General features: G+C 37.5%; 1 protein-coding gene across 10 annotated transcripts in view; it reads left to right on the forward strand.

Moving 5' to 3' along the window:
- The first annotated feature begins 3,174 nt into the window (after positions 1–3,174).
- HDH (histidinol dehydrogenase) overlaps positions 3,175–27,694 on the forward strand; it is a 41,181-nt gene continuing 16,661 nt past the window's right edge. For 2 of the 10 annotated variants that reach the window (XR_016078501.1, XR_002022481.2), the window contains exons 1-11: positions 3,175–3,497; positions 3,655–3,868; positions 13,664–13,784; positions 17,988–18,109; positions 18,252–18,304; positions 18,438–18,510; positions 23,776–23,877; positions 24,001–24,102; positions 24,213–24,284; positions 24,365–24,427; positions 24,530–24,571. Coding sequence is in view for 6 of the 10 variants with exons in the window: in XM_010253482.3 (XP_010251784.1) it covers positions 13,667–13,784; positions 17,988–18,109; positions 18,252–18,304; positions 18,438–18,510; positions 23,776–23,877; positions 24,001–24,102; positions 24,213–24,284; positions 24,365–24,427; positions 24,530–24,571 (747 nt within the window). In the remaining 4 variants the exon portion in view is untranslated. Of the gene's footprint in view, positions 3,498–3,654; positions 4,082–5,227; positions 5,323–13,663; positions 13,785–17,987; positions 18,110–18,251; positions 18,309–18,437; positions 18,511–23,775; positions 23,878–24,000; positions 24,103–24,212; positions 24,285–24,364; positions 24,428–24,529; positions 24,572–27,694 lie in introns of all 10 variants that reach the window. The other 8 variants (XM_010253478.3, XR_002022480.2, XM_088891292.1 and 5 more) reach the window with 8 other exon arrangements.

The following is a 27,694-nucleotide window of genomic DNA, read 5'->3' on the forward strand; positions in this document are numbered from 1 at the left end:
TTGTTTTTTATTTATTTTGGCATTCTAGAAATCCTCCTTTTTGATATATTTATTTTTGACAATTCTGACTCACAAATTTCCTTCCTCATTGATAATTTTCCATCCTAATTTCGCTAAACAGGTTTCATTAACCCAATGGAGATTTTTAAGACCAAGACCACCCCTATTTTTGTTTAAGCACACTTGGTTCCAATTCATAAGGTGAATTGGCTTCTTATCACTTGAATTGGTCCACACAAACTTTTTTTTTTTGACATTTATCAATTTCCTCAATAACATTATTTGGAATCTTGAAGGATCTCATTATCAACTATGGAATCATATTAGTTGTAGAGTTAAGCAGAGTAACTCTTCCATTGAGAGAGATCTCCTCTCTTACTTATAATGAAGTATCTTTCACACATACTAGGAGAGATAGGAACAAATTTGCCCATTGCTTAGCTTAACTCTTTGTTCTCTTATCCTGTTATTTGGTTTGTAACTCCAACATTCTAGATTGAGTCTCTAATACTCTTTTTAAAGATGTTCGCTCTATTGACACTTCAGTCATTTGAATGAATTTTTAGCTTTTGCCTCCAAGAAAAAAAAACTTCTCAACATTGTATTTATGTTGATACTTCGTCTTGTTAGACATTTATTCTAATAATTGCAAATTTGGCAAGAGTATTGCCTCTTGATCATTTTAATCATTGCAAATGTGTGTTCCATTTTGTTCTTAACTTTTTAGGTGCATTTGAAGAGTTTGTTTGATATATACTTGGGAGCTAGCTTTTGAAGCCTGATTGAGTTGAGTTATTCCATTATTATTTAATATATGCGATGAATATAAAAAGATTAAACTAACACAGTAAACACATATTTTATATATAAAATATAATTCATATATTCTGAACATATGTATGACCAATATTATATATACATTATTAGGGTAAATTCCATATAGGTATCATGTATTTTGGGGATAGTGACAAATAGGTACCTTAAACTTTCAATTGCAACACTTGAGTACCCTAAACTTTCAAAAATAGACATTTGGGTTCATCCATTAATATTCTATAAGTTAAACACTACATAATGCCAAAAATTACCCTTTTCATGTATGTCTCCCCATGATGATGTTCTCACATGGGTAGCAAATAACATATTCAAATTTTCTGACGATGATATTCTCTGTGATCATTTTACTTTGTAGAATGATATCATTCGTACAACTTCTAGTACATTCCAATGTATGGCAGATGATAAGATTCAGGCCTAAATTGGATATGGCCGGACTTATGGGTTTTATGTGCTGATATCAGTCCATTTGGTCCATTGCATTTCATTTCCTAGTTAAGACTTGGAATCTCATTCATTCAATTTTAAGTACATTTTAAAATGAGTTCACTTTTGCTACAATTATGACCTTAGATATGTTTCAATGGCCCCACCAACAAGTCACTTCATCTAACTCAAAGTGGGGCCATGACAACAAGTCAAAAGCTTTAATTTAGTTGTTTCAGTACTGGACTACGACACTGTCGTAGCAAATGTGGATTGTTCTAAAATACAACACATGGCAAGTTTAGTGCCTAAACTGGTTATGGGTTTTAGGTGTTGATGTTGGTCCATCAAATCTATTTCGTTTATTTCCTTGTGGAAGGTATCAAGCCCATTTTCCAATTGATGGGTGGCTTAGTGGTACGGTTGCTGGCTTGTACCAATAGAGACATGAGATTGAATCATGCTGCCACTACGGGTTTGGAGAGTTATGTGTATGGGGGATGGGTTTACTCCTCCCCTCATTTGTGTAGTAGACTTGTTTTTTGGATTGGGCTTGGATTTGGTTTTTGTCAAATTTTTAATGGGCCCGATCCAAAGCCTGATATAACGTAAAGTCAAACATGAAACCCGGCCCATGAATAAGTTTATTGTATAGTACAATTAAGAGAAAAAAATGCCCATTAAAGCCCATAAGTAGGTAAGTAGAGCTCGTGCTTGGTTTTTAATTTGCACAAGTGATAATTTGCTGTTGGTGCATTTTCTCGAATGAGTTGTGTGAATAAAATATTTTTCTATTTTGTATTGGTGGCTAGATCCCAAACTTATTCCAATCACTAAAAACCTCTAATATTGGTATAGAATGGATTCTAATAGATTTTGCCACCATTCATGCTAATCTAAAAGGGAGGGAGGTTCATTAGAAACCCTCTGGGCCAAGTACTTTTACCTAAATATCTTAATAATACCCAAAATCCTTTGTGAGAGTGACTAAGAATAGAGAACTGTACCAATAACCAATGAAATACTTTAGAATGTCTAGCGAATACCAACAAGTATTGTTGAATTAATTTCTTAACATTGTATTTTTTGAGTAGGGGTGGCCAAGAGCTGAACTTTTCATGGGTTATTTGAGTTCGATTCATGAAAAGATCGATTTGGCCATGTCTAAACTGCGCTTTGAGCTTAGTTCAGGCTTAATATCTTTAAGACAAAACTATTCATAATTCATAGTTTCTAAATGGTTATAATGGAGATATTTTAAATATTTATACATATACAGATTCTAAAGTGAGAATAAACTTCTGTATTCTTAGACAAAAGGTACTAATGAAAATTCAATAAAAGTGATGATATAATACATTTAATTTTTGAAAAATACCTTTCTTACCCTTATATCTATAAATTCAAATATAAAATTACAAAAAATACCCAAAAAAACACCGGTCGTCTTCTTCGTCCAATCACTGAGAACCAGAGGTGTGACGAAGGAAACCGAATAGGGTCATCCATCCTTCCTTTCCCCCTCTCACTTTCTGTTTTTTTTTATCATCCTCTCACTTTCTTTTTCTCCATCCTCCTATCTTTATTCTTCTATCTCCTATCACTTTTTATTCCATTTTTTTTTTCAAATTTAGACTAGTATTCACAACGAAGAAGAAAGATATAATAAAGAGGAAAAAAAGAAAAACCTGAAAGCAAAAAAAAGGTGTTTTTTTTTTTTCTATTTGAAAATTAAATCCTTTGTTATATCCATATAAACCATGATTATCAATTTATCATCATCATCATCAACTACGCTCTAATCAATCACAAAGCTATTTCCAATTGACGTTTCCACATTGATTTCCAGCAATTCACACCTCCGACAATCCTCATCTACACGCTCTCAAACTTTGGTATCTGGCAAGGTATCGTAATTCTACATGGGTGGTGGAAGTCATATTCATCCTTAGCAATAGTGAGAGATTGAAGTATATAACTGGAACCACTAATGAGGATGACCCATGTACAGTCGTGTCGTTTTCGGACTATCACCGACTTCTCGTTCATCGCCTCCCGATCGAAGCAAGTGTTGCCGGAGGCTGGCTTGGTTGATGACAGCTAGCTTCCTCTTTGGATTGAGTACCCATTTGGTCATTTGAACACTGTAACACATTACAACTTACAGCAGCCCATCTTACAACCTTTCGTTTTCCCCGTAGAGAGGTCGGCATTTCTGTGTAGGAACTAGGAAGGTAGGTAGTTGCATGTTTTTTAAAAGGTACAGGGGTTTTTGTTAAAGTGAAAACATAGGGGAGGTGTTTATGATTCTCAGAAAATGCAGGGGAGGTTTTTATATTTTGCCCATTTGTTTTCTAACCCTACCCCATTGTTTTCATTCGACGGTCACAGAAGTGAGAAGTGCTTCCCCTGTTTTGTTTGAACCTGGACTGAAACTTGGAAGGTGTCTTCCCTTCCATTAGCGGCGGCCGGCGGTATCATTTACACTACAATCGGCGAGCCGGAGACCGGCGAGGCGACGGTGTCATCTCCTTCGAGCTCCGAGTACCCAGAGTAGGCGACGTCCCCATTCTCTATAGGCAGCAACCATTGACATCTCCATCAGGTCTCTCTCTCTCTCTCTCCCCCCTCCACTCCAGTTCGCCGACCCCTATGAATGAGATGTTTCCCTTTAGAAATGTTTCGATTCTGGACTGCAACTCTGCAAGTCTGGAGATGTTCCCAATATACATGGCGGTGGTGTTCCTAACTTGCTACTAATCAGCGTGTGGAGTTCAAGATAACCCGGATTTAATTTCATTCTTCTTATAAATCAATGGTAATAAATCGGGTGGCAAGTTTTCTTCCCTAAATAATAATAAAAATTTCATTTTTTTTCTAGAAAATTTCCCAGTTAAATGTCGAATTCATGCTCTACTGCTTGCACTCATGCACTGAACATATTTGTAAAATGTAAATGTAATCTTCCCAAACTGTCGAGTCCAAGCTGTTGGCTTATGGATATCCTATCCCCGAGTCGGCATATGATGTAAACAGAAAAAAAATGTGATTGGTTTTGTTATTTGTTGAAGGCATAGCAGTTAGAACTCCAATTTGTGTTTATTTATTTTACTTATAAGGGGAAGGGTTTTATTCGGGTGGTGAATTTGACATAAGCATCCGTGGGTTTCGGATGGTGAAGGTGTTCTTTAATTAACTAGAACATCTTTTGGAACATGGCTTTGTGTTAGTGTGTCATGTTATTCTTTTGTGTCAATGTGTGTTTTCAGGTCTACCTTTATTTGGAATTGGAAAGAATGTTAGAACTTAGGATATGTTTAACAAAATATATTTGTTTAGCTTTTTATTTTCTCTGTTTTACTATTTAAATAGGGATATCTTTTGAATAAACCATAACTTCATAGAGAAATTCAAGCTACAGCCTACAGGTGCAAAAAAAAAAAAAAAAGAATATTTGAAACTTGGATTACAATTTACAGCTACAGGTGTCAAAAAATATCTAATTTACAGGTAGGGCTTCGGACTCAAGATCAAGGCCCGATGGTTGAATTGTGCTTGGGCTCAGGATTGGGCCTGAATATATTGTATTGATAATGAGTGAAAGCCCGGCCTGAGCCCAGCCCGACACAGCGTGAACAGGTCTAGTTATAATCAGGGGCTTGGTTTTGAAGGCAGAGATCTCATTACTGTTGAAAAAGCTAGAATTTGCATCGCTGTTAGTAACGGTATTAAAAGCAATTGAAGTTGTCTCATAAAGGAGTTCACCATAGAGTTTTGGAAAAAAAGCCTAGAAAAAAAAGTTTCAGTGGGGTGGACAACTAGAAGGGGAAGGGGTTTTTTATAGGGGTATATTAGATGTTTTAACTCTCTCCATTAGAGGGGAGGTTTCAATATTTAAGAGAAATCTGGAGAAAGGTTTAAGTCTTTTACCCTAAAATTTTTTGATTAGTTTCTTATTTTTTAGGGTTTTGATAGAGATATTCGAAGACGTTGAACAAGAAGTGAGTTCGATATCCTCGTCAGGGTTCGTGTGATACAAGTTCTATGCTTTTGAAGAAGGTATGCTGTTATTGTTCTTCTTCTTGAAAGAAAAAACAAGAGCTCCACCCTTTCTCTTCTTTTGGAACTGAAAGTAGGGGTAGATTAGAACAGAAAACAGGGGCTCTGCCCCTTCTTCTCCATCATTTTTGGGGTTTTTCTTTCATGTTTTCTTCTTTCTAAGACAAGATAGGGGTTCTGACCCTTCTTTTACTTCTGTGTCTATGACAAAAATAGGGCCTCATTTCCTTGTTGTCATGTATTTCTGAGTCATTAATCCATCTAGAGAATTGGTTCTAGCGATTCTGGTGATTCTTTAGATGAGAATGCTATTTGGTTGTTTGTGGTAATTCTACAAATTAGATTCTATCTAGAATAGAATCTTAAGTTTTTGGCTCTTTTTTTTTGATGAATGTTTTTGGCTCATTTTTAAGAAGTGAAAAAATTTAATTTCTTAAAATGTCTGAGTGTGAAATTCGAACTTCAACTCTCTCTCTCTCATTTCCGCAAGTTTCCACCTCCCTCTCCCTTGTCTCTTCTCCCCCCTCACCTTTTATTCGCCGATTCCTCCCATGATCATCAAAATGTTGCTATGGGCTATGGCCAGAGATATATTACCAATCGTTTAGATGAACTGTACAATCGGGAGTTGTACATGCAGTCATGCAAAGGGAGACACTATGGACTCTCAAGAATACGATTGTTTCTTGATTTTTAGGATCCTCTCAGAGTTGCAAACTACAGGAGAAAACAAAAAAAAAAAGATTTTTATGAAGATACTTATTGAGTAAGATTCCCAAGCAAAGAGGTTTGAGTTAGAGTGTTTAGCAATGGTCCTTGGTCTTTCAGTGATGGTTATGTAGTCATGGAAAATGCCAAACTTGATAAACAACCACGTTCATACCTTCTCAACAGGGTAAACCTATGGGTTCATTTCCTAGGTTTTCCAATCAGATACTTAATGAAGAATGTCGATGTTGACTTGGGCTCAAGGATTAGAAAGCCTTATGAACCATCATTAAGGAAAAAGTTCATTAAGAAAGAAGCTAAGTGGTGGAAAAAGTTCATTCGAATGAAAGTATCCTTTTATGTTTATAATCCTTTGGTGCGTAAAGTTAAATATAAAACTTCTTAATGTAGAAGAGATTATTGTAACAGTTCAATATGTAGCGTTTGGCTTGTTTTTGTTATCTTTGTGGCAGGTTAGGCCATGTGTATGATTCTTGTTCTCTAAAGAATGACATTAAGGAGAAGATCTTAGAATCTGAAGATGAGGACGAAATACAGAAACTATGAAGTTACTTGGAAACTCATTACTCAGATTCTATCGATTGCGAGTCAAGTTCTTCGGTGAAAGGTGGTTCAACCAAATCTATATATGCTGTTCAAGCCCATTCTTGGAGTACAAAGGATCTGAACCAGAAGTTATTGGACTCATTGGTAGGGGAAACCGGTGTAGAGAACCCAGAAACGAAAGGCGATGTACAACTATCAAACCCCGAAATTGAAGGTGACAAAGATGGAAACAATGCGCACAACATGCAAATCTCAAAAGTAATTGAGCCTTCTACCTCAAATCATGGTGGCATGAATGGCATGATATCTTCCTCACCAAATTCACAAGGAGTCGTGATCTGTCAAACAATAGAAATTGGAGAGAAGATGAATATTGACTGGCCGATGAAGGTGGGAGAAACAGATGGAGTTTGCACTAATAAGAAGTCAATCCCTATAAGTTAGGAGGTGTCTAGAAGAGAAATCATTGTTGAGGATGAACCCATGGAGATAAGAAATCAATTTTATTCTGGAGGTACTTCTTCTATTGGTATGGCATCAACATCCTCTTTTGACCAATCTTTTTTGGATAGAGAGAGACGGGAGAGAAGAGAAGAGAGAGGATAGGAGAAGAGAAGAGAAGGGAGAGAGAGATATTTGATTGGGAAAACAAAAAACAATAGCTGGTGGCACCCCAACCTATCTTTTATATTAACTTAATATAAAGAATGAGAAAATTACAATTATGCCCCTGGCTACACTCTCTACTAACAAACAAGTAAGAAGAAAATAAAAGACACTGGTTGACAGCATCTTAGGCTGACGGCATGCTACTAACAACTGTAAAATAACAAAAAATAAACAATCCTCACAACAGCCAAGATTGATTGTGTCTTCAACCCAAGCCCAAGCCCAAGCCCAAGCCCATCGTTTGAAACATAAGCCTGAGGTTGCGATTGATGAATCATTAAGGCCCAATTCCCATTCTAAAACTGTGGAGATTCATATGGGCCTCAACCTTAAAAAGCAGGCCTGGTTGCATAATACCTCTATTACTGTGTCATCTGGGGCTAAGGTGGCAAGCCCAAAATTGTTGCCACCTTAATCATGAAGCTTCTATCTTGGAAAGACCAAGGTGGGGGGAGTCCCTAGGCAATTTGACTTCTATCTGAACTCCCCTGAGATGAACAACTTGTTGTTATTTTCATAATGGGGATGAGATGCAGTGAAGAAAGATCTGAAAAGCTATCATTAGTTTTTAATTATTTCCATTTTCATATTGTGCTTGCTATTGGGATCTAGATCTAGGGGGTTGTGGTTAGGCGGGAGTGAAAATGCCAATTTGAATATTTTGTATTCTTCTTCTCATATTGTGTGGGCAAATGTTTTAAGCCGTCCTCATTATTTGTGGGCTGTCTGTTGTGTCTATGGCCATCCAATTGCATCTTATAGGCAGGCGGTTTGGGATTCAATTCACCATCTCAGTTGTTCTCATCAATTCCCATGGTTACTTATGGATGACCTGAATGTTGTTTGTCATTCTCGTGTGAAAGAAGGCAGTCGATCTGTAATCCAACTTGCTAGTATTAATTCACTAAGTAATGACTGCAAGCTTATAGATATTGGCTTTAAAGGACCTATGCTTACTTGGTCTAATGCCAACCAAATTTTCTCTTCAGAGAGCACAATGATAGAGCACTAGCTTCAAGGGAATGGTTGAATTTCTTCTCTACAGCCCGGGTCCAACATTTCCCAACTATTGGTAGTGATCACTACCCTATTGCTTTCATACCAAATTCACACTACCCAATGACGTATTTGTACACCCCATTTTGAGGTCTTTTGGACCAAAGAACATGGATATAAAGAAGAAATTCATAATTTTTGGAGGTATGTGATTGGTGGTTTCCTTGCTAATGTGGTAGTTGCAAAAACCATCTTAAATGTTGGAGGGTAGTCTCGTGAAGGTAAGGCGGTGGAGAAGAATCTTGAAGGTTGAAGCTAAGGATTTCTGGTTTGAGGAAGTTAGAGTTTGAGACAAGCTGAGCTTAAAGATAAAGGAAGGGAGGAGGGCAATGGTTTTGGTGACTGGGGTAGGAATAGTGTAATGGCTTAGGAATTTTGTGGAAGAAGCAGGATTAAAAGGCAAGCAAAGCAATAGGTATGAGGTTGGAACTAAGGAAGGTAAGACTTATTTAGTCGAAAGTAGGCAGAATACAAAGGGATGTTATCTAACTTTGGTTGAGTTCTTTGGTAAAGGAAAGAAACAAATGGTTTGCTTCCCGATAGGAAGGCAGAGTGAAGGATGGAAGGATGTTAGCAGGTTATTTGATGAGTTTTTGTGTAGTGGAGGAACAACTACGAAGGAGAGTCCAATAAGGGAGGAAGAGGCAAATCAGAATGTTAGTTCGATTAGAAACTTGGAAAAGGAGCCTGTGGTTATAGTGAAAGCCAACGGACAATGTAGACTGTTGGATTACTCGAGGAAGGAAGAACGGGAGAGTAAGTTTATAATTCAGGCAGGGATACAAGTTATGAACTAGAGGAAAGTTTGCAGATCTCTTGACCTCGAATCTAAGATTAAAAAATGAGTTCATTATAACCCCCTTTGGCAAATGCAAAACCTTAGTGGATTTTCAAGAGAACAAAGTAGACCTTTTGACTGTTAATTTTCAAACTGAATTAGGAGCTTTTACAATCTTCAGATGGAATCCTCTCTCGAATACTAAGGATTACTTTGTTGCAGATGGAGTACTGGTGCACATAATAGGGCTGCCTTTTCACCTTTGGAAGCAAGAAGTAGCAGAGTCCATTGCATTGATGTGTGGAGGGCGACTAGATGGTGCTTATTTGAGAGATGTCCACTTTGCGGCCATCCTTCTAAGTGGAGTGAAGCTTGAAGATATCCCAAGGAAGGTGCAAATAAGGGCGGAAAATGCCTTTTATCAGTTTGGCTGGCCTCCTCCATAGAAGCAAGCTTGTGGAAAGAGGCTAGAATGGAGGGAGGGGAAAAGGTTGAAGAAGTTGTATGTGGAATAAGGAGATTGAAAGATTCAAATTTGAATGGAACTTATACCAAAATGGGCCAACATTTGCTGGGGGGCCAGAAAGATGTGGGGAAGATGGAAGGTCAAAGGCTTAAAATACAAGAAACCTCCCTTAAGTGTAGAAAAACCTATGCACAGGTGGTGGCTAGGAATAATGCCACATTAGGGGTAAATACTAATGAGGGGAGTAATCAAGAGGCAGTTGTTATTCCTTGCCCTGAGATATGAAACAAGGTCGTTGAAATGGGAATTAATAGAGATGGTGGATTAGGGAGCCACACGGGTTCGGATGGTAGGTGTAGATGAACCAAGGCTTTGGGACTTTCTTTCTCGCTTAGGCCGAGGATTAGAGGAGAGGTGGGCCCAACACTGAGCCCACGACTAAGCCTCTTAAGGCCTTTTTCTTAAAGTCACATGAGAACTTAGTCTCACGTGACCCAAGGGGAAGAAATTGATAGACGCCTCTAATAGTCTATCATCTTCTTTCTCGAGCTTCGACTCATGGCTTTGAATTGTGGAACTCAATGTGAAACCTAGCAGCTCTCTTTAGTGGGTCCCAACAAAAATGGTGAATCACGTGACCCCTTAGAGACAAAATCCAAGGTATATTAAGTGCAACAACATGGAAAAGTAGGAAAACGGAGATTGGGCCGTACAAGTAGAGAGTAGCAACGAATATGACTCAGATGAAACCTTGAGTTTGGGTAGCATGGATTTGCAAGCAAAGGAAAATTTGTTTGAAGTAACGGTGATACGAACATTGCAGAACAAAGGACTTACAGGATTTAAATGCAAAAGAACGGACCTCTCTCTTGAGCACGGATAAGGTTGTTCCAGGAATGGTAAAACAGGGTTTGGGTCTTCAAGAGTGTAGGCAAGATGGTGGTGTTTGCACCACCATGTCCACTTCACAGGAATCACCTTGTAGGGGACCGACACCAAAATTGTTTGTAGTTGGCCAACAATTTAGCCCAAGTGGTCCTTGTGCTCTCCCTCCCCATTCCGGTATCAATGTCAATTTGGTTTTGGTTACTAATAGGTGTTTTTTGCCTGAAATAGGTGTATCGACATCCCATCTAGGTGGTAAAACAAAGGAAGGAGTTCGGGAAGGTTGCAGCAGCTAGGTGAAGGGGGGGGGGTAGATAAAATTTGGGGTCTGATCTTTGTAGAGTTCAAGGAACCCAGTCAAAAGGAAGGTTATGTGGAAGGGTACAGTGAGATGGTGAAGGGTGATGATGAGGGGGGGTTTGACCTTGATACAGGATGACCTTACACTTTGAATGTGGGTCCCACTTATTGAGAGGGGCTAGATGGCTTTAAGGGCTGGTAGAGAAGGAGAGGTGAAAACAAATAATGAGAAGAGTGAGGAAAACAAGAGAGTGAAAAGAAAAAATAAGATATGAGGTGGAAAGATAAATTTGTGATATTGAAGGGGATTTAGAGTTTAGTGGTAGGGGAGATAGGATGAAGGGTGTGAAGTAAGGAGGATCGGTCCCACTAATGAGAGGGGTTAGATGGGTGTAAGGGCTGGCAAAGAAGGAGAGGTGAAAACAAATAATGGGAAGGGTGAGGAAAACAAGAGAGTGAAAAGAAGAAAAAGAGATCTGAGGTGGAAAGATTAATTTGTGATATTGAAGGGGATTTAGAGTTTAGTGGTAGGGGAGATAGGAGGAAGGGTGTGAAGTAAGGAGCTGTCACTAGTTGAGGGATTTTTTAAGATCTGTGCCTATGAGAATAGTTAGTTGGAATGTGAGAGGATTGGGAAGTGCAAGGAAAAGGAGGGTGATTAAGGACCTACTGAAGAGAGAAAAGCCTGACATTGTACTTTTGCAAGAAACAAAATTGTCAGAACTGGATGAAAGGTGGGTGAGAAGTATATGGAGGTCTAGAGGAGTTAGTTGGAGTTCAGCCCCATCTTGGGGAGCTTCAGGAGGGATTGTTACACTATGGAAAGAGGATGTAGTAGAAGCAGTGGAGGAGCTGATAGGTAGGTGCTCAGTGTCCCATTAAATTCAAGAATGTAGCAGATGGCTTCACTTGGGCGTTAACCAATATTTGTGGTCCCAATAACTATAGGGAAAGGAATGGCATGTGGGATGAGTTTAATGAAATTCAAGGTTTGTGGGAAGGCCCATGGTGTTTGGGAGGGGGCTTAAATGTTACATGGTTTTTTGAGGAAACTAGCAATTCCTAACAATCCATCACGAATAGCATGAGGAAGCTTAATAGCTTTATTGTGGATTGTGAGTTGAAGGAAATTCCACTTTTATAAGCCAAATTCACTTGCTCTAACCTACAAGAAACCCCTTTTTGGTCAAAGTTGGATAGATTTATCTTCAACTTAGATTGGCAGAATTATTGGGAAAACCTATTGTTCTGAGCTCTGCCTAGGGTAACCTCAGATCACTGTCCCATAAGAATAGGTTTGGAAGATTTTATCAGTGAACCCAGATTGTTTAGGTTCGAGAATATGTGGCTCACCCACCTGGACTTTGTGAACAAAGTAAAAACTTGGTGGAATGAGGAATTGAGGGGAATAAAGTGGAAAGGGGTCCGCAACTATATTGACCATGTGGGGAGGGACAACCATCCAGCGAACCTTCAGTCTCATCCATTCAAATGACTCCCTATACACCTTTGAATCATCCACCTCCAAAATCCCACCACAGAGGTCTCTGATTTTCCAGCCAACCTCGTTACTCCATTGATGTAAAGGGAATCCAAAGACTAACCCATAAATGACCTTGGGTATCGTCCTCTTTTTGCCAAACCCCAAACAACTCTGACCAAGGTTCAAGGTGAAAAAAAGCTCCATTGAAACATCTCGATCTAGTGTTTAGAACTCTTTGAGCTTCTTCCTTAGAAGGTAGGAAGAACAACCATCTCTCCATATCGAGACATCTCACATCGACCCCTTGAGCAGTTCCACCCTTTGGAGGACCAAGATCGAACTTCTTCAACCTCAAAAACCTTCCAGTCGAAGCTTCCTACTAAATGCTGGAAGTTTGATCTTTCCTTCGCACTCTCACTGTCTAGTTCCAAAAAGAAGTACCTGGAGCTTGCTTTAACATGAACTAAGGAAGACTGGGGTAACATTACCAGCATTGACAAACATGAATCTCATCCCTCTTCCCCTTGTCTCTAGACTCTGTACCAGTACCTTTATATATCTAGGTTCTCCATGGAGCATCAGTTACAGTTGGGCATAACTGTTCCATGAGAGGAAAATGTTCAACTATTTGCTTTGTATTTAAATTCTCTAGCCATCACTTTTCCCAAGTTGTCTAGCAAACCCAAGTTCTCTAGTTATAACCAGTGCCACTGAGAAATTCTCTAGTTTAAATTCTCCATGGAGCATTAGTCACTTTGTGTTTGTTTCATTTTCTAGCCATAACTGTTCCCACACTGAGCAATTCTATAGCTCAGGTATCCATGCTCGAATCTTGACTTGATACAAAAGTTGACAGGGAGATTTGAGAAGAAAATATATTTTTAGTGGAAGATATTCAAGTTATGTGCTTGAAGAAATAAATCCTTTCCATTTGGGACATTTCATTTATATGTATATAGTTTCCTATTGCACACTTAAGTTTAGTTCTAGAATTGGGAAAAGTAAATATTTGCTCAATGAGATTCTGGAATTCTGGATTCCAAAATCAAAATTCTGAATTAGTTACTCAAATGAAATTCTAAATTCTAGAATCCAGTTTCTAGGATCTAATCTAGAAAACGTTGCCAGAATCTAAAATCTAAATTCTAGAATGCTATAAATGGCTCCAAACATTTCTGTTATTAAAAGGGTTTTGGGTTATTATTTCAATAGATCAATTCAAACTGCCATTAGATGGTTAATTGGATTAAGAAAGTCTACAATGGCATTAATTTATGTAAATCTCTCACTGTTGTTGTTTTTGTAATTAATCTTAGGTTTTGATGCTTTACAAATAATCTGGATTTATCAGGGTATATTTTTCTTTTCATGGTTTGACGAATTTATTTATTTGGGTTGTTTTCTTTCTCATTCATTTTATTGATGGCAGTGAATGGATACTCAAGCATGGTTGTTTAAGAGCAGCTGTTTTGGTGCATACACAACTGGGCATATTCGAACCATTGGAGCTTCTAAAAATTTAAAATTTTGGGGTCTACCTTTGCCAGCAGGTATAGCTTTACTAGTTTCTTTCTGTGTTTATGGGTTATACTAATAAAAATGTATGAAACTAACAGTTTTGTCATGGCTAGTTAGATAATGGGAGGAATTCAGAACATTAGAGATGACCTAGAGGCTAATTTTCAAAATTGTAAATATGTGAAAATTTGAAATGGTATCTTTTTTGTTGATTACTGTACAGATTTTATTTTATTTTTTGATTAGTAACTGCAATAGTTTTATTAATTGATTATCCTCAGCTAACTATCACTAGATAAGCCCTGCTACATAACACTTCTCCCGCTTATTGTATGATGCCCGAAGCATTTGACCTGTTGTCATCCCTTTGCCAGTCCATCTGCTAGGCTGTTGGCAAAACAAGCACCCACTTAATAGAAGCACTAAATCCTTCATTATCTCTCTGGCCTCCCTAATCATATGTCTGCTTCTGCATACCCTCTCCATTTCCTCCAACCAACTTATTACCACCTTTGTGTCCCTTTCAATAATTAAATTATTGCAGTTCAAGCTCTTTGCTTTTATTTATTTATTTATGTTTTGATAGGTATAGTTCACTCTCTTTGATTTTCTTAGACCTGTTCAGACTTAAGATGGCCTTTAGATCTTCCCTGACTGTCCCTATCACCAATGTCCAGAGTATGGTACTTTGATATTTCCTTCCCAATTTCTGATTCCCCTCCTACTCCTGACAGACCTGGATTGCCTAGAATGTATCTATCAAAGTTCACCTTTAGTTGTGGGATCTTGGGGGGCTTGACTTGGCTTTTAATGGTGATCTAACCAAGGTTGAATCGCGACTGATTTTCAGCTCTACCCAATGTGCCACCTTGATAGAAATGTTATCAATTATACACCCAACATCCCTTGCCTTATCATTCAAGAGTCTAGCATTCCTTTATTATAGACAACATAGATGATAGAACTTCAACTTGTGTACATCTCCACAAGTTTTAGCCTCTCAGTTTAAGTGGAGAAGAAAGAAGCCTCAAACAGATTTCTCAAATCTTTTGGAGGATACTACCTCCACTGCAACCAAACAACAAGAAAAGTGCTCCTAAATAGAAGTATGTATGTACAGGAGATTAGCAAGTGGAAAGAGCTTTCACCAGTAGCTTTGCAATAGAGGCATGCATGGGGTTATAAGAGCCATTTTCCTTTGTAAAGTCTCATGGGAATTAATTTTGTTATGAAAAACTTCCCAAAAGAAGGCTTTAATCTTAGGTGTATTGGTTCAAATGGCTTTAGTAGGAGAAACCAAACTATGCTATGAGGGTCAAAGGATAGGCTAGAAAAAAAAAAGAATAGGAGAAGAGATACCCGAAGAGTTAAGAGTCCAAATTCTTGAGTATTTGAGGGGTCAATGAACATTCAATTAAAGCCATAGCTTCAAGCGTTTCAAAAGTCCCTATGTCCCTATGTCCCCTTCTCAAACTCAAATCCCAAGCCAACCAATGTGAAGAGAAAGAGACAATCTGAAACAAAACAGTTAGGCTGCCAGAGGCATAATAAAGAGGGAAATTTATTTTTAAGGGGCAGATCCCCTCACCAGAGATCTAACTAGAATATGGTTCTCCTACCTAAGAGGATTTCATACCTGATATACTGTAGGGAAGTGGGTAGAAGAGGTATAATGGATTTCCAAGGAGAAGACAAAGATGCTCTAGCCTGCAAACTTGCATTTCAGCCATTTGGATTCATACCATGGATACTTCTAAGGACTGTATCCCATAATTTTTCCTGAATCCTTAAGGAAGCCTCCATATCCATTTACTTGAAAGAGAATTTCTGGGAGATGTCCTCCCTAAACTAAGAGGTCCAATAGCCCCATCCTTCAGACTCCTACATAGCATTTTCCAATTGACCAAGTGATCCTTCTTGGAATCCCTAGGCTCCCACAGAAAATCTCTCATAAGTTTATTCTGCCCCCAAAATAAATATGATTCTTTTTCCATGTAATCAGTTTCTTGGTAACTCTATCAAGCTTCAGATTCTAGAAGGTAGTGGTTTTGGGACACCTCCTAATTACTTCCCCTTTGAAATTCATTCCCACCAAACAGCTCTTGCCCCAATTCACTTTTAAACTCGATTTTTTTTTCTCATAACATTTTACTAGTAATTTCAAGTTTCACACACAACTATCTCCTGATCCTGAGTCTTGACAAAAAATGATGATATCATCAATGAATTGCAAATAGGACTCCACCATCTCCTCCATTTTGATACTCCATCCTCTTTGTCATCTCTGGTAAGCATCTATTTAGCATATATGCAATGTTTTAAAACGTGGGGGTGTGATGCGAGGTGTTTCACTGCCTAGAGGTGTGTGACATGGTTCAGAAGGTAAGAGGCGTAAGCCTCCTGAATACAAGGAGGCGTATGTCTCCTTAAGAGGAGGGGGTGAGGAGGAAGAAGAGGAAGGCGGTCTCATCTTTATTTTTTTTTGTTTTTTTTTTAATGAAAGATGTCTTGTATTAAGAAGAGGAAGGAGGATCTCTCTCTTTTTCTCTCTGTTCCCCTGAGTGAGAAGAGAAGGTGGCTCAGATTCTTACATCATATCAGGATTGAATTGGAATTTTGGCTTCATTGGAAACCTTAGAGAATCTGAACTTTCTATGATAACTGATCTTTTGAGCTTGTTGAATTCAGTTTTCTTGTGTGAAGGCGGCTCGAATTCTAGAGTATGAGGTCCTAATTCTGATGGGGAGTTCTCTTGCAAGCCCTTCTTTCGTTCTCTGATTGCCATCTCTTCTTCCTATTTTTTTCCCAGTCATGGGAATCTGGTGTTCTCCCATTCCCCCTAAAATTAGCGCCTTCTGTTGGGAAGTGTTTCATGGAAGCATTAATACCTATGATCTACATTAAAGGAAGAGACCAAATTGGTGTTTGTCCCCCAACTGGTGTTTTCTTTGCAAATTGAATGGTGAGACTGCAATTCATCTTCTTTTCTCTTGCCTGTTTATTAACTTTCTTTGGGATTGGTTTACTTCTCTCTTTCTTTGGGATTGGCTGGAGGGTTTGTTTGGCCCTACTAGCATTAGCTGTACAAAAAAAGGGGTAGGACCTTGTGGAGATCACTAGAGCAGCACTAATTTGGACAGTGTGGGAGGAAAGAAATGTTAGAATATTTGAAGAGAAGGAACGAAGCAAGGAAGCCTTGGTTGAAACTATAACATTGAGAGTAGCTCATTGGGCAAAAAGTTTGAAGCTGTTTTTGATTTCAAGGTTGAAGATTTCTTCAGAGCTTGGGGTATCATTGCTGCATCCTCAACTACAAGACAAAGATCTGTTGAGGTTTGGTCTCCTCCAATAAATGGTTGGAAGAAACTGAATTTTGATGGGAGCTGTTTGGCTAACCCAGGCCCCTCAGATATTGGAGGAGTCATTAGGGATGAAGAGGGGGACACAAATGCTTTATACTCTGGCCCTGTGGAGCAGGGCGATGTGGCAAGATCAGAGTTTTTGGCTGCAGTTTTTTGGGGTTGAGAAGGAAAAAGAGCTGAGTATTAGTACGCTGATTATTGAATTTGAAAGAGATTCTAAAACTGTGGTTAAGTGTCTGGTTAAAGGGGAGGGGGTGGCATGGCACATGAGGAATGAATTCGGAAAATTCAAATGGCTGTCACAGGACATGTTAATCTGAGTGAAATGGGTGAGGAGGACTGCCAATAGCTTGGGACAGCTTCTATAGCTGGTTCTTTTCACAACTTCTTGTTATAATCATGTTTCTCTCATAATTAATGAAATTTTTTCTGTGTTGCTGATAAAAAAAGAGTGAGAAGAAGAGGAGAGAATAGAAACTTTGATTGAAGATTCTGTCTTGGATCTTGGGAGTGATGCCATATGCATTAATTTTGCAATTACCAAAATACCCTTAAAACACATTAATATTTACAAATAATATTTCTCTTAAAATTTTCTTTTGAGATAGAATTGTGGTCAATGACAAATCTGCCACATTGAACTGTTGTTTCTTTTGGTGAAAATACAAAATCAGATAAAAGTAAAGAGAATAGTTTACTTTGGACAAAAACAACAAAAAAGGAGTATTATTTCCAATACTTGCTTTAGATAGGAAAGAGTTTTCAATTGGATGTTTGTTTTGACTGCATATCCTACCTAGCCATTCTCTGTTTGTTTCTAATTTTTCTTCTCTCTTACTATGTGTGTGTGTCTTAACATGGCAATTGATACAGGAACAAAGAATAACAGCATTAGGTGCTCAATGAAGTCTTACAAATTATCAGAGCTAAGTCAAACTGAGGTTGATAGCCTCAAAGCTCGTCCTCGTATTGATTTTTCTTCCATATTTAGAGTGGTAAACTTCTTTCTTCTTCTGGTAGTTGTATAGTATATGTTCTTTGAGCTTCAAAAATCAATAATTTACTCTTTCATGAGGAGTGGTAGACTTGAGTTTCTACAATCTGATGTCAATGGGTGATGCCATTGTCTTGTATCAGGTGCAGCCAATTGTTGATGATGTACGTAGTAGGGGTGATGGTGCAGTGATAGAGTTGGTGCTTCTTCTTTCTTGTAAATTGTTTTTCCATATTATTGTTTAAACCTTGAATTGCTTTTTTTTTTTTTTTATCATGCAATGATATGTGGGAGGTAGGTACTAAAATTGTTTGTTCTCTGGTGGATAGTTATACTAAAATGTTTGACAAAGTTGTGCTGGATAAAATAGTTGAATTTGTTGCTGATCTTCCAGATCCAGAGGTACACTACCTTTTGTAGTTTGAATTTTGAGTGGAGTATGCTTTACATATTAGCCAGCTATTTTCATACTGTTATACAATTGCAAAAGATTTCTTCTTTTGAACTTATAAATTGTAAGTTTTGCATTTCAGGATAATATTTGTTAGTTGCATTACCATTTCTTAACCTTTTTAGGGGACCTCAAGCTAGTAACTCTACATGCTTTCTTCACTTAATGGAAATATAAAGTACCAAATATTGAATATAATATATAATCATGTATTTTGAGTTTGGATAGTTTAGATTAGATATCGTTCTTTTCTCTAATCAATAAAATCACAAGGTTAACTATGAAGAAGACATAGAAGGAATGGAAGGGGAAGAATCAACCACAAGGAAAAATATTACTTGAATCTGGATTGAAAGAAGCTGATTTTTGTGAACAATCACTAATTGGCTTCAAATCAGTCTTATCTAGCTGTCTTAAGTAGACCTATAAGGTTTTGGGATCTAAAGGAACACCATAGGAAGGAGAAGTAGAAGGAGAAGAAGAAGCAGAGGGAAGTGACATGGAAACAGGTAGAGGCAGTAGTCTCTCTTCTAACATATCACCCTTCTTTGAAGAGAGACTGGAGCAAAGAAAGGAGTGTCTTCAGAAAAAGTAACTTGTTCCTTTCCTTCTTTATTTTATGTTTCATTAATGGTGGTTTGTTTCATCTTCTTTTGTTCTCTTTTCATTTCCACAACTTGATCTGGACTAGGTGTTGTAAAAAATTTATCTTAAGTATCCTTTTGCCATTTAATGGGTGGTTTGGAGCTTGATCCACTAAAGGCAAAAGGCCTAGAACACATAGTTGTCAAGGCGATGCCTAGGCAACAAGGCGCCCTTGGAGGCCCGCCTCGCCCAGTCGCCAAGCAGTTTTGTGCACTGGGTTATAAAATACTTTTATATTTTTAATTTTTTTGACATTATAATTATAAAATAGACATTATTAAACTAGAATATTCATTTTATGTGTTTATATATTAATTTCTTTTTATTATTTTCTAATTTTGTTAGGGTTTAATCAATGCAAACATTGCTAGCTGCTGTATTGAACCCATGGTTCAAAGTATCAATACACCTCTATGTATCGGTAGAGGTGTATCGGTACTTATAACGATACTCCCCCTATTTTTTTATTTCTTTGGTTGTCAATTTCATTTTTAAATATATATTATTTAAAAAAATGGGTCCCTGAAAACACCTGTAAACAAGTGTATCGGGACCCCAAAGATACATTACAATACACCCAATACGGGGCCTATCATATCGAAATTTTGATCCTTGATTGAACCCTCAAAATTTTCAAAACCTGAACCAATAAGCAAGAGAAGAACTTAAAATTTTGTCTAATCAACACATTTTCTTCTTCCACCTTTTCTTTTCTTCTTTCCTATAATAAAAGTAGGGGTTCAGCCCCTATAATTTTTGAATTTTCTTTCCTTTGTTCTTTTCTTCTCATAAAATGTTGATTTTCTAGACTTAAACATGAAATTTATACTTCTCTTATGAAAATTATGAATAATTATTAAGGAAAGATGGTTATGGAACCTAGGGAACTACCCTAGGATATATGGTTTTACTTAAAAAAATCCATCGCCTAGGTGTCACATAGATGCCCGCCTAGGCGACAAGGCGCCCCCTTGTCGCCTAGCCTCGTCTTGGCGCCTTGAAAACTATGCTAGAACATGAACCACTACCTGTAGATGTTGAAGCAGGTTTTCCATGCCTATTACCACCAAGAACTTGAACCTCATCACCTATATCATCTCCATCATTAATCATATTCTCATATTCATCAAATCCAGGAATTCTCTCCCTTTCTTGCATTACCATATCATCTTTTTAATCAATATTACCATATCATCCTTCATGGATCCTTTTTTCTTTATGTACGACAATATCTCTTCCCTAACTTCTTTTGGACACTTGGTACATAATTTAGTGTTTCTCCTACCACCAACAATGCACACCTTTTTGCCCTAAATATTCCTCCATTTGTCATTTTTCCATAGAAATTACAAGTAACAGAATTAGTGCTTTTGGGGTCTTGCAAATGCAATACTTCCAAGCTGGAACCTTCCTATTGCCTTCTTGAGAAGTGTTACCCTCCATCTCTACACTATTGACTCTACTTGAAGGTCTATAAGAAAGTAAAATCTAAAGTAGTAATCAATCTAAATTAAAAGAATAGAAAAATGCAATTGCTTAATGTTTATTCAATAAGCAATATGCACTTAAAATCATAAATTTAAAATAGGTTTAATGAGTGCAACTATCAATAATCTGGTTCAGATAAAAAATTTAAAGTAGATTAGAAAATGAATTGAGTATAAATTATTTAAAGAGTTAATTATCAACTTCTAATATGTTACATGTGTCTAATGAATATGGACTTTGGGTCTTTGACTCTAAAATCTAAATTGATATCCACAATCACAATTAACAATTTAATAATAAAAAATATTAATTTACTAAGAATAACAAACTACAGGCAGCAAATTTATCAAAAAAAAAAAAAACAAATTACAAGCAGCAAGCTACAAACTTACAATTGTCATGATTCATGAATGATGAATAATTTATCAATATTTTATCAAAATCAGAAATAATTTACAGTCATAAATAGTTTGCAATTATAAATAATTGATCAAATAATTCACAATCACAAATAATTTATCCATGGTTTACAAGCCAACAATTATTTAACAGTTTACATTTCATATGTCCAAATTTATTTTTTATTTTTATTACCAAGTAATTCCATAGAAAAACAGCATACTTACCATAAAACAACGTGAACAGTAACAAGATTATTAGTAAATAATATAAAACATTTTGTGAATCCAAAGTAAAGTAATAAACTTGGTACTATCACAGGTAACAACTCATTCATCACAGGAATGGGAATAACACTGAATTGGAATAACAAATAGGTGAATGACATAAAACAATTTGCATTTACATGCAAAACAACAATTAATATAAGTAACAAATATGGGGTGGAGCCCCTGTTTGAGTGATAAAAGCAGTGGGGAGAAAGATGGGTTAGAAATAAGAAAGAAGGATGGGGTGGAGCCCTTATTTTGGAGTAAAAATTAGAGGGGAAAAATCCTCATCCATGCCTTATCCCAACTATATGGGGTTGGCTACATAAATCCTGCTTTTCCAATCTGTTCTATTTAAAGCTATATCCACTGTTAAATTATTAGTGCTTAAATCATTTCTTACTCCTACCATTGTCCTTTTTGGTATACTCCTAGCCCTTCTAGCCCCTTTGACTTGTAACAAATCACTTCTTCTAATTGGTGTTGTTGATGTCTGTCTGCATGCAAGGTTCAAAATATCAATATGGCCAATACGCTGGTCGGGGCATATCAGCCTGTATTGAAGATGATTTCTCCTATTTTTTTAGTTTTTTTTTTTTTTTTAAACCTGGTTCAAAGGGGTTGGTTTAAGGCCTGTCTACCCCCTAAACTGGGTTAAACCCCAAAACACCCCCCTGTAGGGGTGTATCGGGATGCCCCCAGTATGATACGCCTGATATGTATCGAAGTTTCGAACCCTGTCTTTATGTGACCAAACCATCTTAGTATATTTTCTCTCATTTAATCACATATTGGGGCTACTCCTAGGTTCCTATAGATGACTTAATCCTGATCCTATCCTTTCTAGTTTTCCCTTTACGTATAGAAGTGGGCTGCACTTGCTCCCCACTTCTATATCCTCTACACTAACCAACCTCCTTCCTCCATCCACTTGTATGCTAGATTCTCCCATGCGGATGACACTCAAATCTTCAATTATCTTTTTACCCTTGGATACCTCTAGGGGTGCTCATCAAAAACCGAAAAACCAAATCGAACTGATGAAACTGAACCAAAAAAATCTAGTTAACCGAACTGGTCAGTTCTGTTTCGGCTAACCAATATGAAAAGCTGATGGTTAATTGAATTGACCGGTATTTATATTTATATATTCTATATATTTTTCATATATATAAATATATATTTATAATATATTATATATTATATACTATTTATAATATGATATATTATATATACATCTAGTATTTATATTATATAATTATATATTTATTGATAATATATATTATACATTCAAAAAACACCGAAAAACCAAATAACCGAACCGGTCAATCGATTAACTGATTGGTTTTGGTTTTCAAAAACCAAAGGACTGGTTAGGTTTAGAAAAAGACCAACTATTCTGTTAATGGAACTGTGAACACCCCTGGAGGCCTGGATACCTCTAGCTCATTGTCTTCCTCTTCCAATCAACCTTTTTCTCCTCTTCTGACTCTGGAAACATCTCTGCTCATTGAGCTTCCTGTTCCCCTTATCATCACCAAAATCTTGCACCTTTCTCATCGAGGACCAAGTCACTCACAAAGCCATCAAGTTCTCCCCCTCAACGAGGGCTCTCAAAGCATAGATCTCCCCTATAAATGCAAGTTCGACACTTTGACAGAAGATGGAATAATGCTCAGGTTGTTCATCTCTACTGAAATCCTTGCTACATCAATCCTTATCCAGGTTCTATTTCTATCATCAAGTTAAAGAATTTACAACATCTTTTTCCAATCTCCCTGAATATGTATAAATACCAAACCTGTAAAGGAATGCCCACCACTCCTATTTCAAGCCACTCTTCTCCCACATTCTCCATTAACGGCTCTTTCTGCAGGAAACCATTTACTCAAACATAGATCTAGATCTCTGATTGTCACCTTTGGACTTCAAAACCCCAATTGCTTCTCTATTAGGAAACATAAACAGAACATATTTCTATTCAACTTACGAATTCCTAAAACCCTCTTCTACTAATTTTCTGTTTTAAAATAAATAGTGATCAACAAGTCTTTCCAAAGAAGAAAAAAAGAAAGAAGAAAAGGAAATCCCAACAGCCCTTTCTTTCTTTACTAACAAGGCAGTCAAAGACATTAAGTAGTTAAATATCCTGGATTTGTGCTGCAATTGGTTTGAAGTATATATTATTTCATTTCTGCTGAAATAAGCTACCTGTTTGACCTGACAAAATACATCTAATGTGTTGTTGCAGTAACAAAACTTATTTAACCTTAGATAGTAAGATGTTTGCCATTTCATTTATGACATTATTTTAGCAGGATCTGTTCCGTATGTCTGTCTGTATCTCTGTATCCTTGAGTTTTGCTAATGTCAATACCAACAAAAACCTAAAACAGTTTCCTTATTGGGCCACAGATTGATTTGTCTGTTAGAGAAGCTTTTGATGTTGCATATGAGAATATATATGCCTTTCATGTTGCTCAAAAATCTGTGGAGAAAAAAGTTGAGAACATGAAGGTAACTTTCATTAAAAGTGCAAATTTCAAATTTCATCTCATTTCATTTTATTTTATTTTATTTTTTATTTTGTGATTGTCTTAATCTGTATCTCATTCTGGATACTTAAACAAATTTGGTCAGGGTGTGAGGTGCAAACGGGTAGCTAGGTCCATTGCATCTGTAGGTCTTTATGTTCCTGGTGGAACTGCAGTTTTACCTTCAACAGCTTTGATGCTTTCGGTGGTATGAAAATCCATTTGTTCCTCAGCATTTGCAATGTTCATTCTGATTTTTATTGTCTATGTGAGTATGTGACTAGATATGGATGACAAATGGTTTATTCTGTTTACCAGCCTGCACAGATTGCTGGATGCAAAACTGTTGTTCTTGCAACTCCCCCAAGTCATGATGGCACCATTTGCAAGGTATATGTATTTATCATCTGATAGAACTTCCATTGTTTCTGATACTCTGCTAAAAAATATTAATAATTATTTCTTTGCAGGAGGTACTTTATTGTGCCAAGAAAGCTGGTGTCACTCATATCCTTAAAGCTGGTGGTGCCCAGGTCTGGGATCCTTTGAATCTTTTTGATCATTTATCATTTCAAGATATAGTTTATCCTCTGTGACTACTTTCTGTTTTAATCGGATGATTGTTTACTTTGCAGGCTATTTCAGCCATGGCTTGGGGAACTGCATCTTGCCCCAAGGTACACCTTTCAGTTTCATTATTCATCAATTAATTGGTAATGGATGCTCACAAATGGAAAATGCCTATCTCTGTATTTGATCTAGAGATTCTTGTTCTAGTTTGTAAAGAATCAAAGAATAGGGGTATTTATGTCTTTATTTTTTAATGGAAGGCTGTCTATTCAAGCAATGTAAAAAAACTGTGTAGATTAATGTAGACAGGTTTGAAAAGTAGAGGAAGAGAGGGGGAGGGAGGAGAGAAAAGGAGAAGGAAGGGAGTTGGGGAGAAAAATAGAATGCGGGGTTTATCATTTATGGGTTCACCACTCACTTTTATATTCTAGAATTAATAAAAAGGAAATTACAGAAAATCCCCAATAACTTAAGTGGTCATGTGACCACCATGCGATTCTAACTTAAGTGGTCATGTGACCACCATATGACAACCTTTTTTTTATCAGCACAAACCAACGTGAGACAACTTAAAAATATAAAGACAAAAGAAGCCCTATATCCCAATTAGGGAGGGCCAATAAGACAAAACATGAGTAAAAACAGGCCCACAAATGTTGTATGGCTTCCCCCACCTCAGGACTATGTAAAACTGAATTTTGATGGGAGTAGAAGGGGGGAATCCAGGACCTGCTGGTATAGGGAGGATTGTGAGAGACATGGAAGGCAAATTAATAGCCTTGTTTTCTGATCCACTGGGGTATGGGGATTCTCTCAGGGCAGAATTTCTTGCAGCCTTACAATGAGCAAGAATTGCAAATGAGCTGAACATAATCAATTTGGTGATTGAAAGGGACTCAAAATTGGTGGTGGGTTGGTTAATGGATCCAGAATCTGTGATATGGTGCTAGGGATTAATTAAAAAGGTTTTTATGGATCACCAAGAATATGAATTTGAGAATACAATGGGTGAGGAGATCAGCAAATGGATTAGCTGATACTCTAGCCAAGCAAGGGGTGAATAGACAATCTTTCTTTTGGGCTCACTTGTAATTTCTCTGTTTTGTTTATAGAGAGATAGCATCTCGTGCCTCTCTAAGGGATGCTTGTAATGATTATATTTTTCGTAATTAATGAAATCTAACTTCACTTATAAAAAAAAAAGGTCCACAAATCTGTCAACACTCCCCCTCAAGTTGGGAATAGATGTCTGAAGAAAACTGAAGAGAGGAGAGCTTGAGAGTTCAGCAATGAGGGTCTGAGAATGAGAGTTTCGAACCTACCCTCTCTCAGCACCCTAACACTATTTTATTAAGATATGTTTGAATAATTACAAGGAGGCCCTTAGTTGGGCAAGTATTTACAAAGAACTTAATATAGACAGGATGGGCCCAGAATAAGGCCCATTACAGAAAAACATAAATAACAAGAAGGAATAAGCAACCTATGGGCCATTCGGCCCTTGTTCTCTACACTCCCCCTCAAGCTGAGCATAGATGTCAATCATGCCAAGCTTGCTGGTATCATGCTGAAGTTTTGCCTTGGGAATGCCTTTGGTGAGAAAATCTGCCAACTGTCCTTCATATGTGATGAAAGGAAGACACACTTCACCTGAAGAGACCCTTTCCCTAATGAAGTGTTGATCAACTTCAATATGCTTGGTTCTATCATGTTGCACTGGGTTGTGAGCAATGTTGATGGCAGCCTGATTATCATAGTATAACATCATTGGCTTGTCATATTCAACTCCAAGTTCTTCCATCAATGATTTTAGCCATAAAAATTCAGAAACTCCATGTGCCATGGCCTTGTATTCAGCTTTTGCAGAAGACCGAGCAACAACCGATTGTTTCTTGCTTCTCCAAGAAACAACATTACCAGCCACCAAGCTGCAATACCCAGAAGTAGATATTCTGTCATCAATGTTTCCTGCTCAGTCAGCATCGGTGTATGCTTCAAGTTTCATATGGCCATGCTTGGTAAACAGAATACCCTTTCTTGGGGAGCCCTTCAAATAACATACGATTCTCTCTGCTGCTGCCATATGAGTGTCTCGGGGAGCATGCATGAATTGGCTAATGCAACTGACTGCATATGCAATATCTGGCCGAGTCATGCATAAGTACAAAAGTTTCCTAAGAAGTCTCTAAAAGATTCCTTTGTCTTCTAACAATGTTCCTTCTAAGGCTGAGAGTTTATGACTCATATCATTAGGAGTAGCAGCTGGTCTAGCACCCATCTTTCCAGAGAGCAAGTCAAGAACATACTTCCTTTGGGAGATAAGAATCCCATCCTTGGACACTTCTATGCCAAGAAAGTATCTCAATTCCCCTAAATCTTCAATCTCAAACTCTATATGGAGAAAAGATTTTAGATCATGAATTCCTAAAACATCATCACCAGTCACTACAATATCATCTACATACACAATGAGGTATACTGCCAGAGGTCCACTCCTCTTCACAAAAAGAGTATGATCGGACTGTGTCTGCACATAACCAAAGTTAACAAGTGTTGTTCTAAATCTCTCAAACCATGCTCTAGGGGACCGTTTTAGTCCATAAAGAGATTTCTTCAACCTGCATACCTTCCCTTTCATATCAGTTCCTTACATCCCTGGAGGAAGAGACATATAAACCTCCTCATGTAATTCACCATTCAGAAATGCATTCTTCACATCCAATTGATAAAGGGGCCAGTCAAAGTGAGCAACTAAAGATAGAAGAAGCCTCACAGATGTCATCTTGGCAACAGGTGCAAAGGTCTCTAAATAATCAATCCCATATGTCTGTGTATAGCCTTTTGCAACCAGCCTGGCCTTGTACCTTTCAATGGTGCCATCAACTCGGTATTTGATAGTAAAGATCCACTTGCAGCCGATTGGATCCTTCCCTTCAGGCAATCCACCACTTCCCATGTGTCATTCTTGTATAGGGCATCGATTTCAGATCTCATAGCGTCCTTCCACTCTGGAATCTTAAGAGCTTCTGACACAGACCTGGGAATAGGATGAGAAGCAACAGAAGAGAGATAGGCAAAGTATGGAGGTGAAAGCAAATTGTAAGAAAGGTGCTTGGAAATGCAGTGTGCAGTGCACTTCCGTTTTCCTTTCCTAACAGCAATGGGAATATCAAGGTCAGGGAAGGATGAATCCAAAGGTGCTGAAACAGTACCTGTTGTCTCTTCTGTGT

This window comes from Nelumbo nucifera, chromosome 7 (assembly GCF_055504915.1).
Source record: "Nelumbo nucifera cultivar China Antique chromosome 7, China Antique-T2T, whole genome shotgun sequence".
Taxonomy (NCBI): domain Eukaryota; kingdom Viridiplantae; phylum Streptophyta; class Magnoliopsida; order Proteales; family Nelumbonaceae; genus Nelumbo; species Nelumbo nucifera.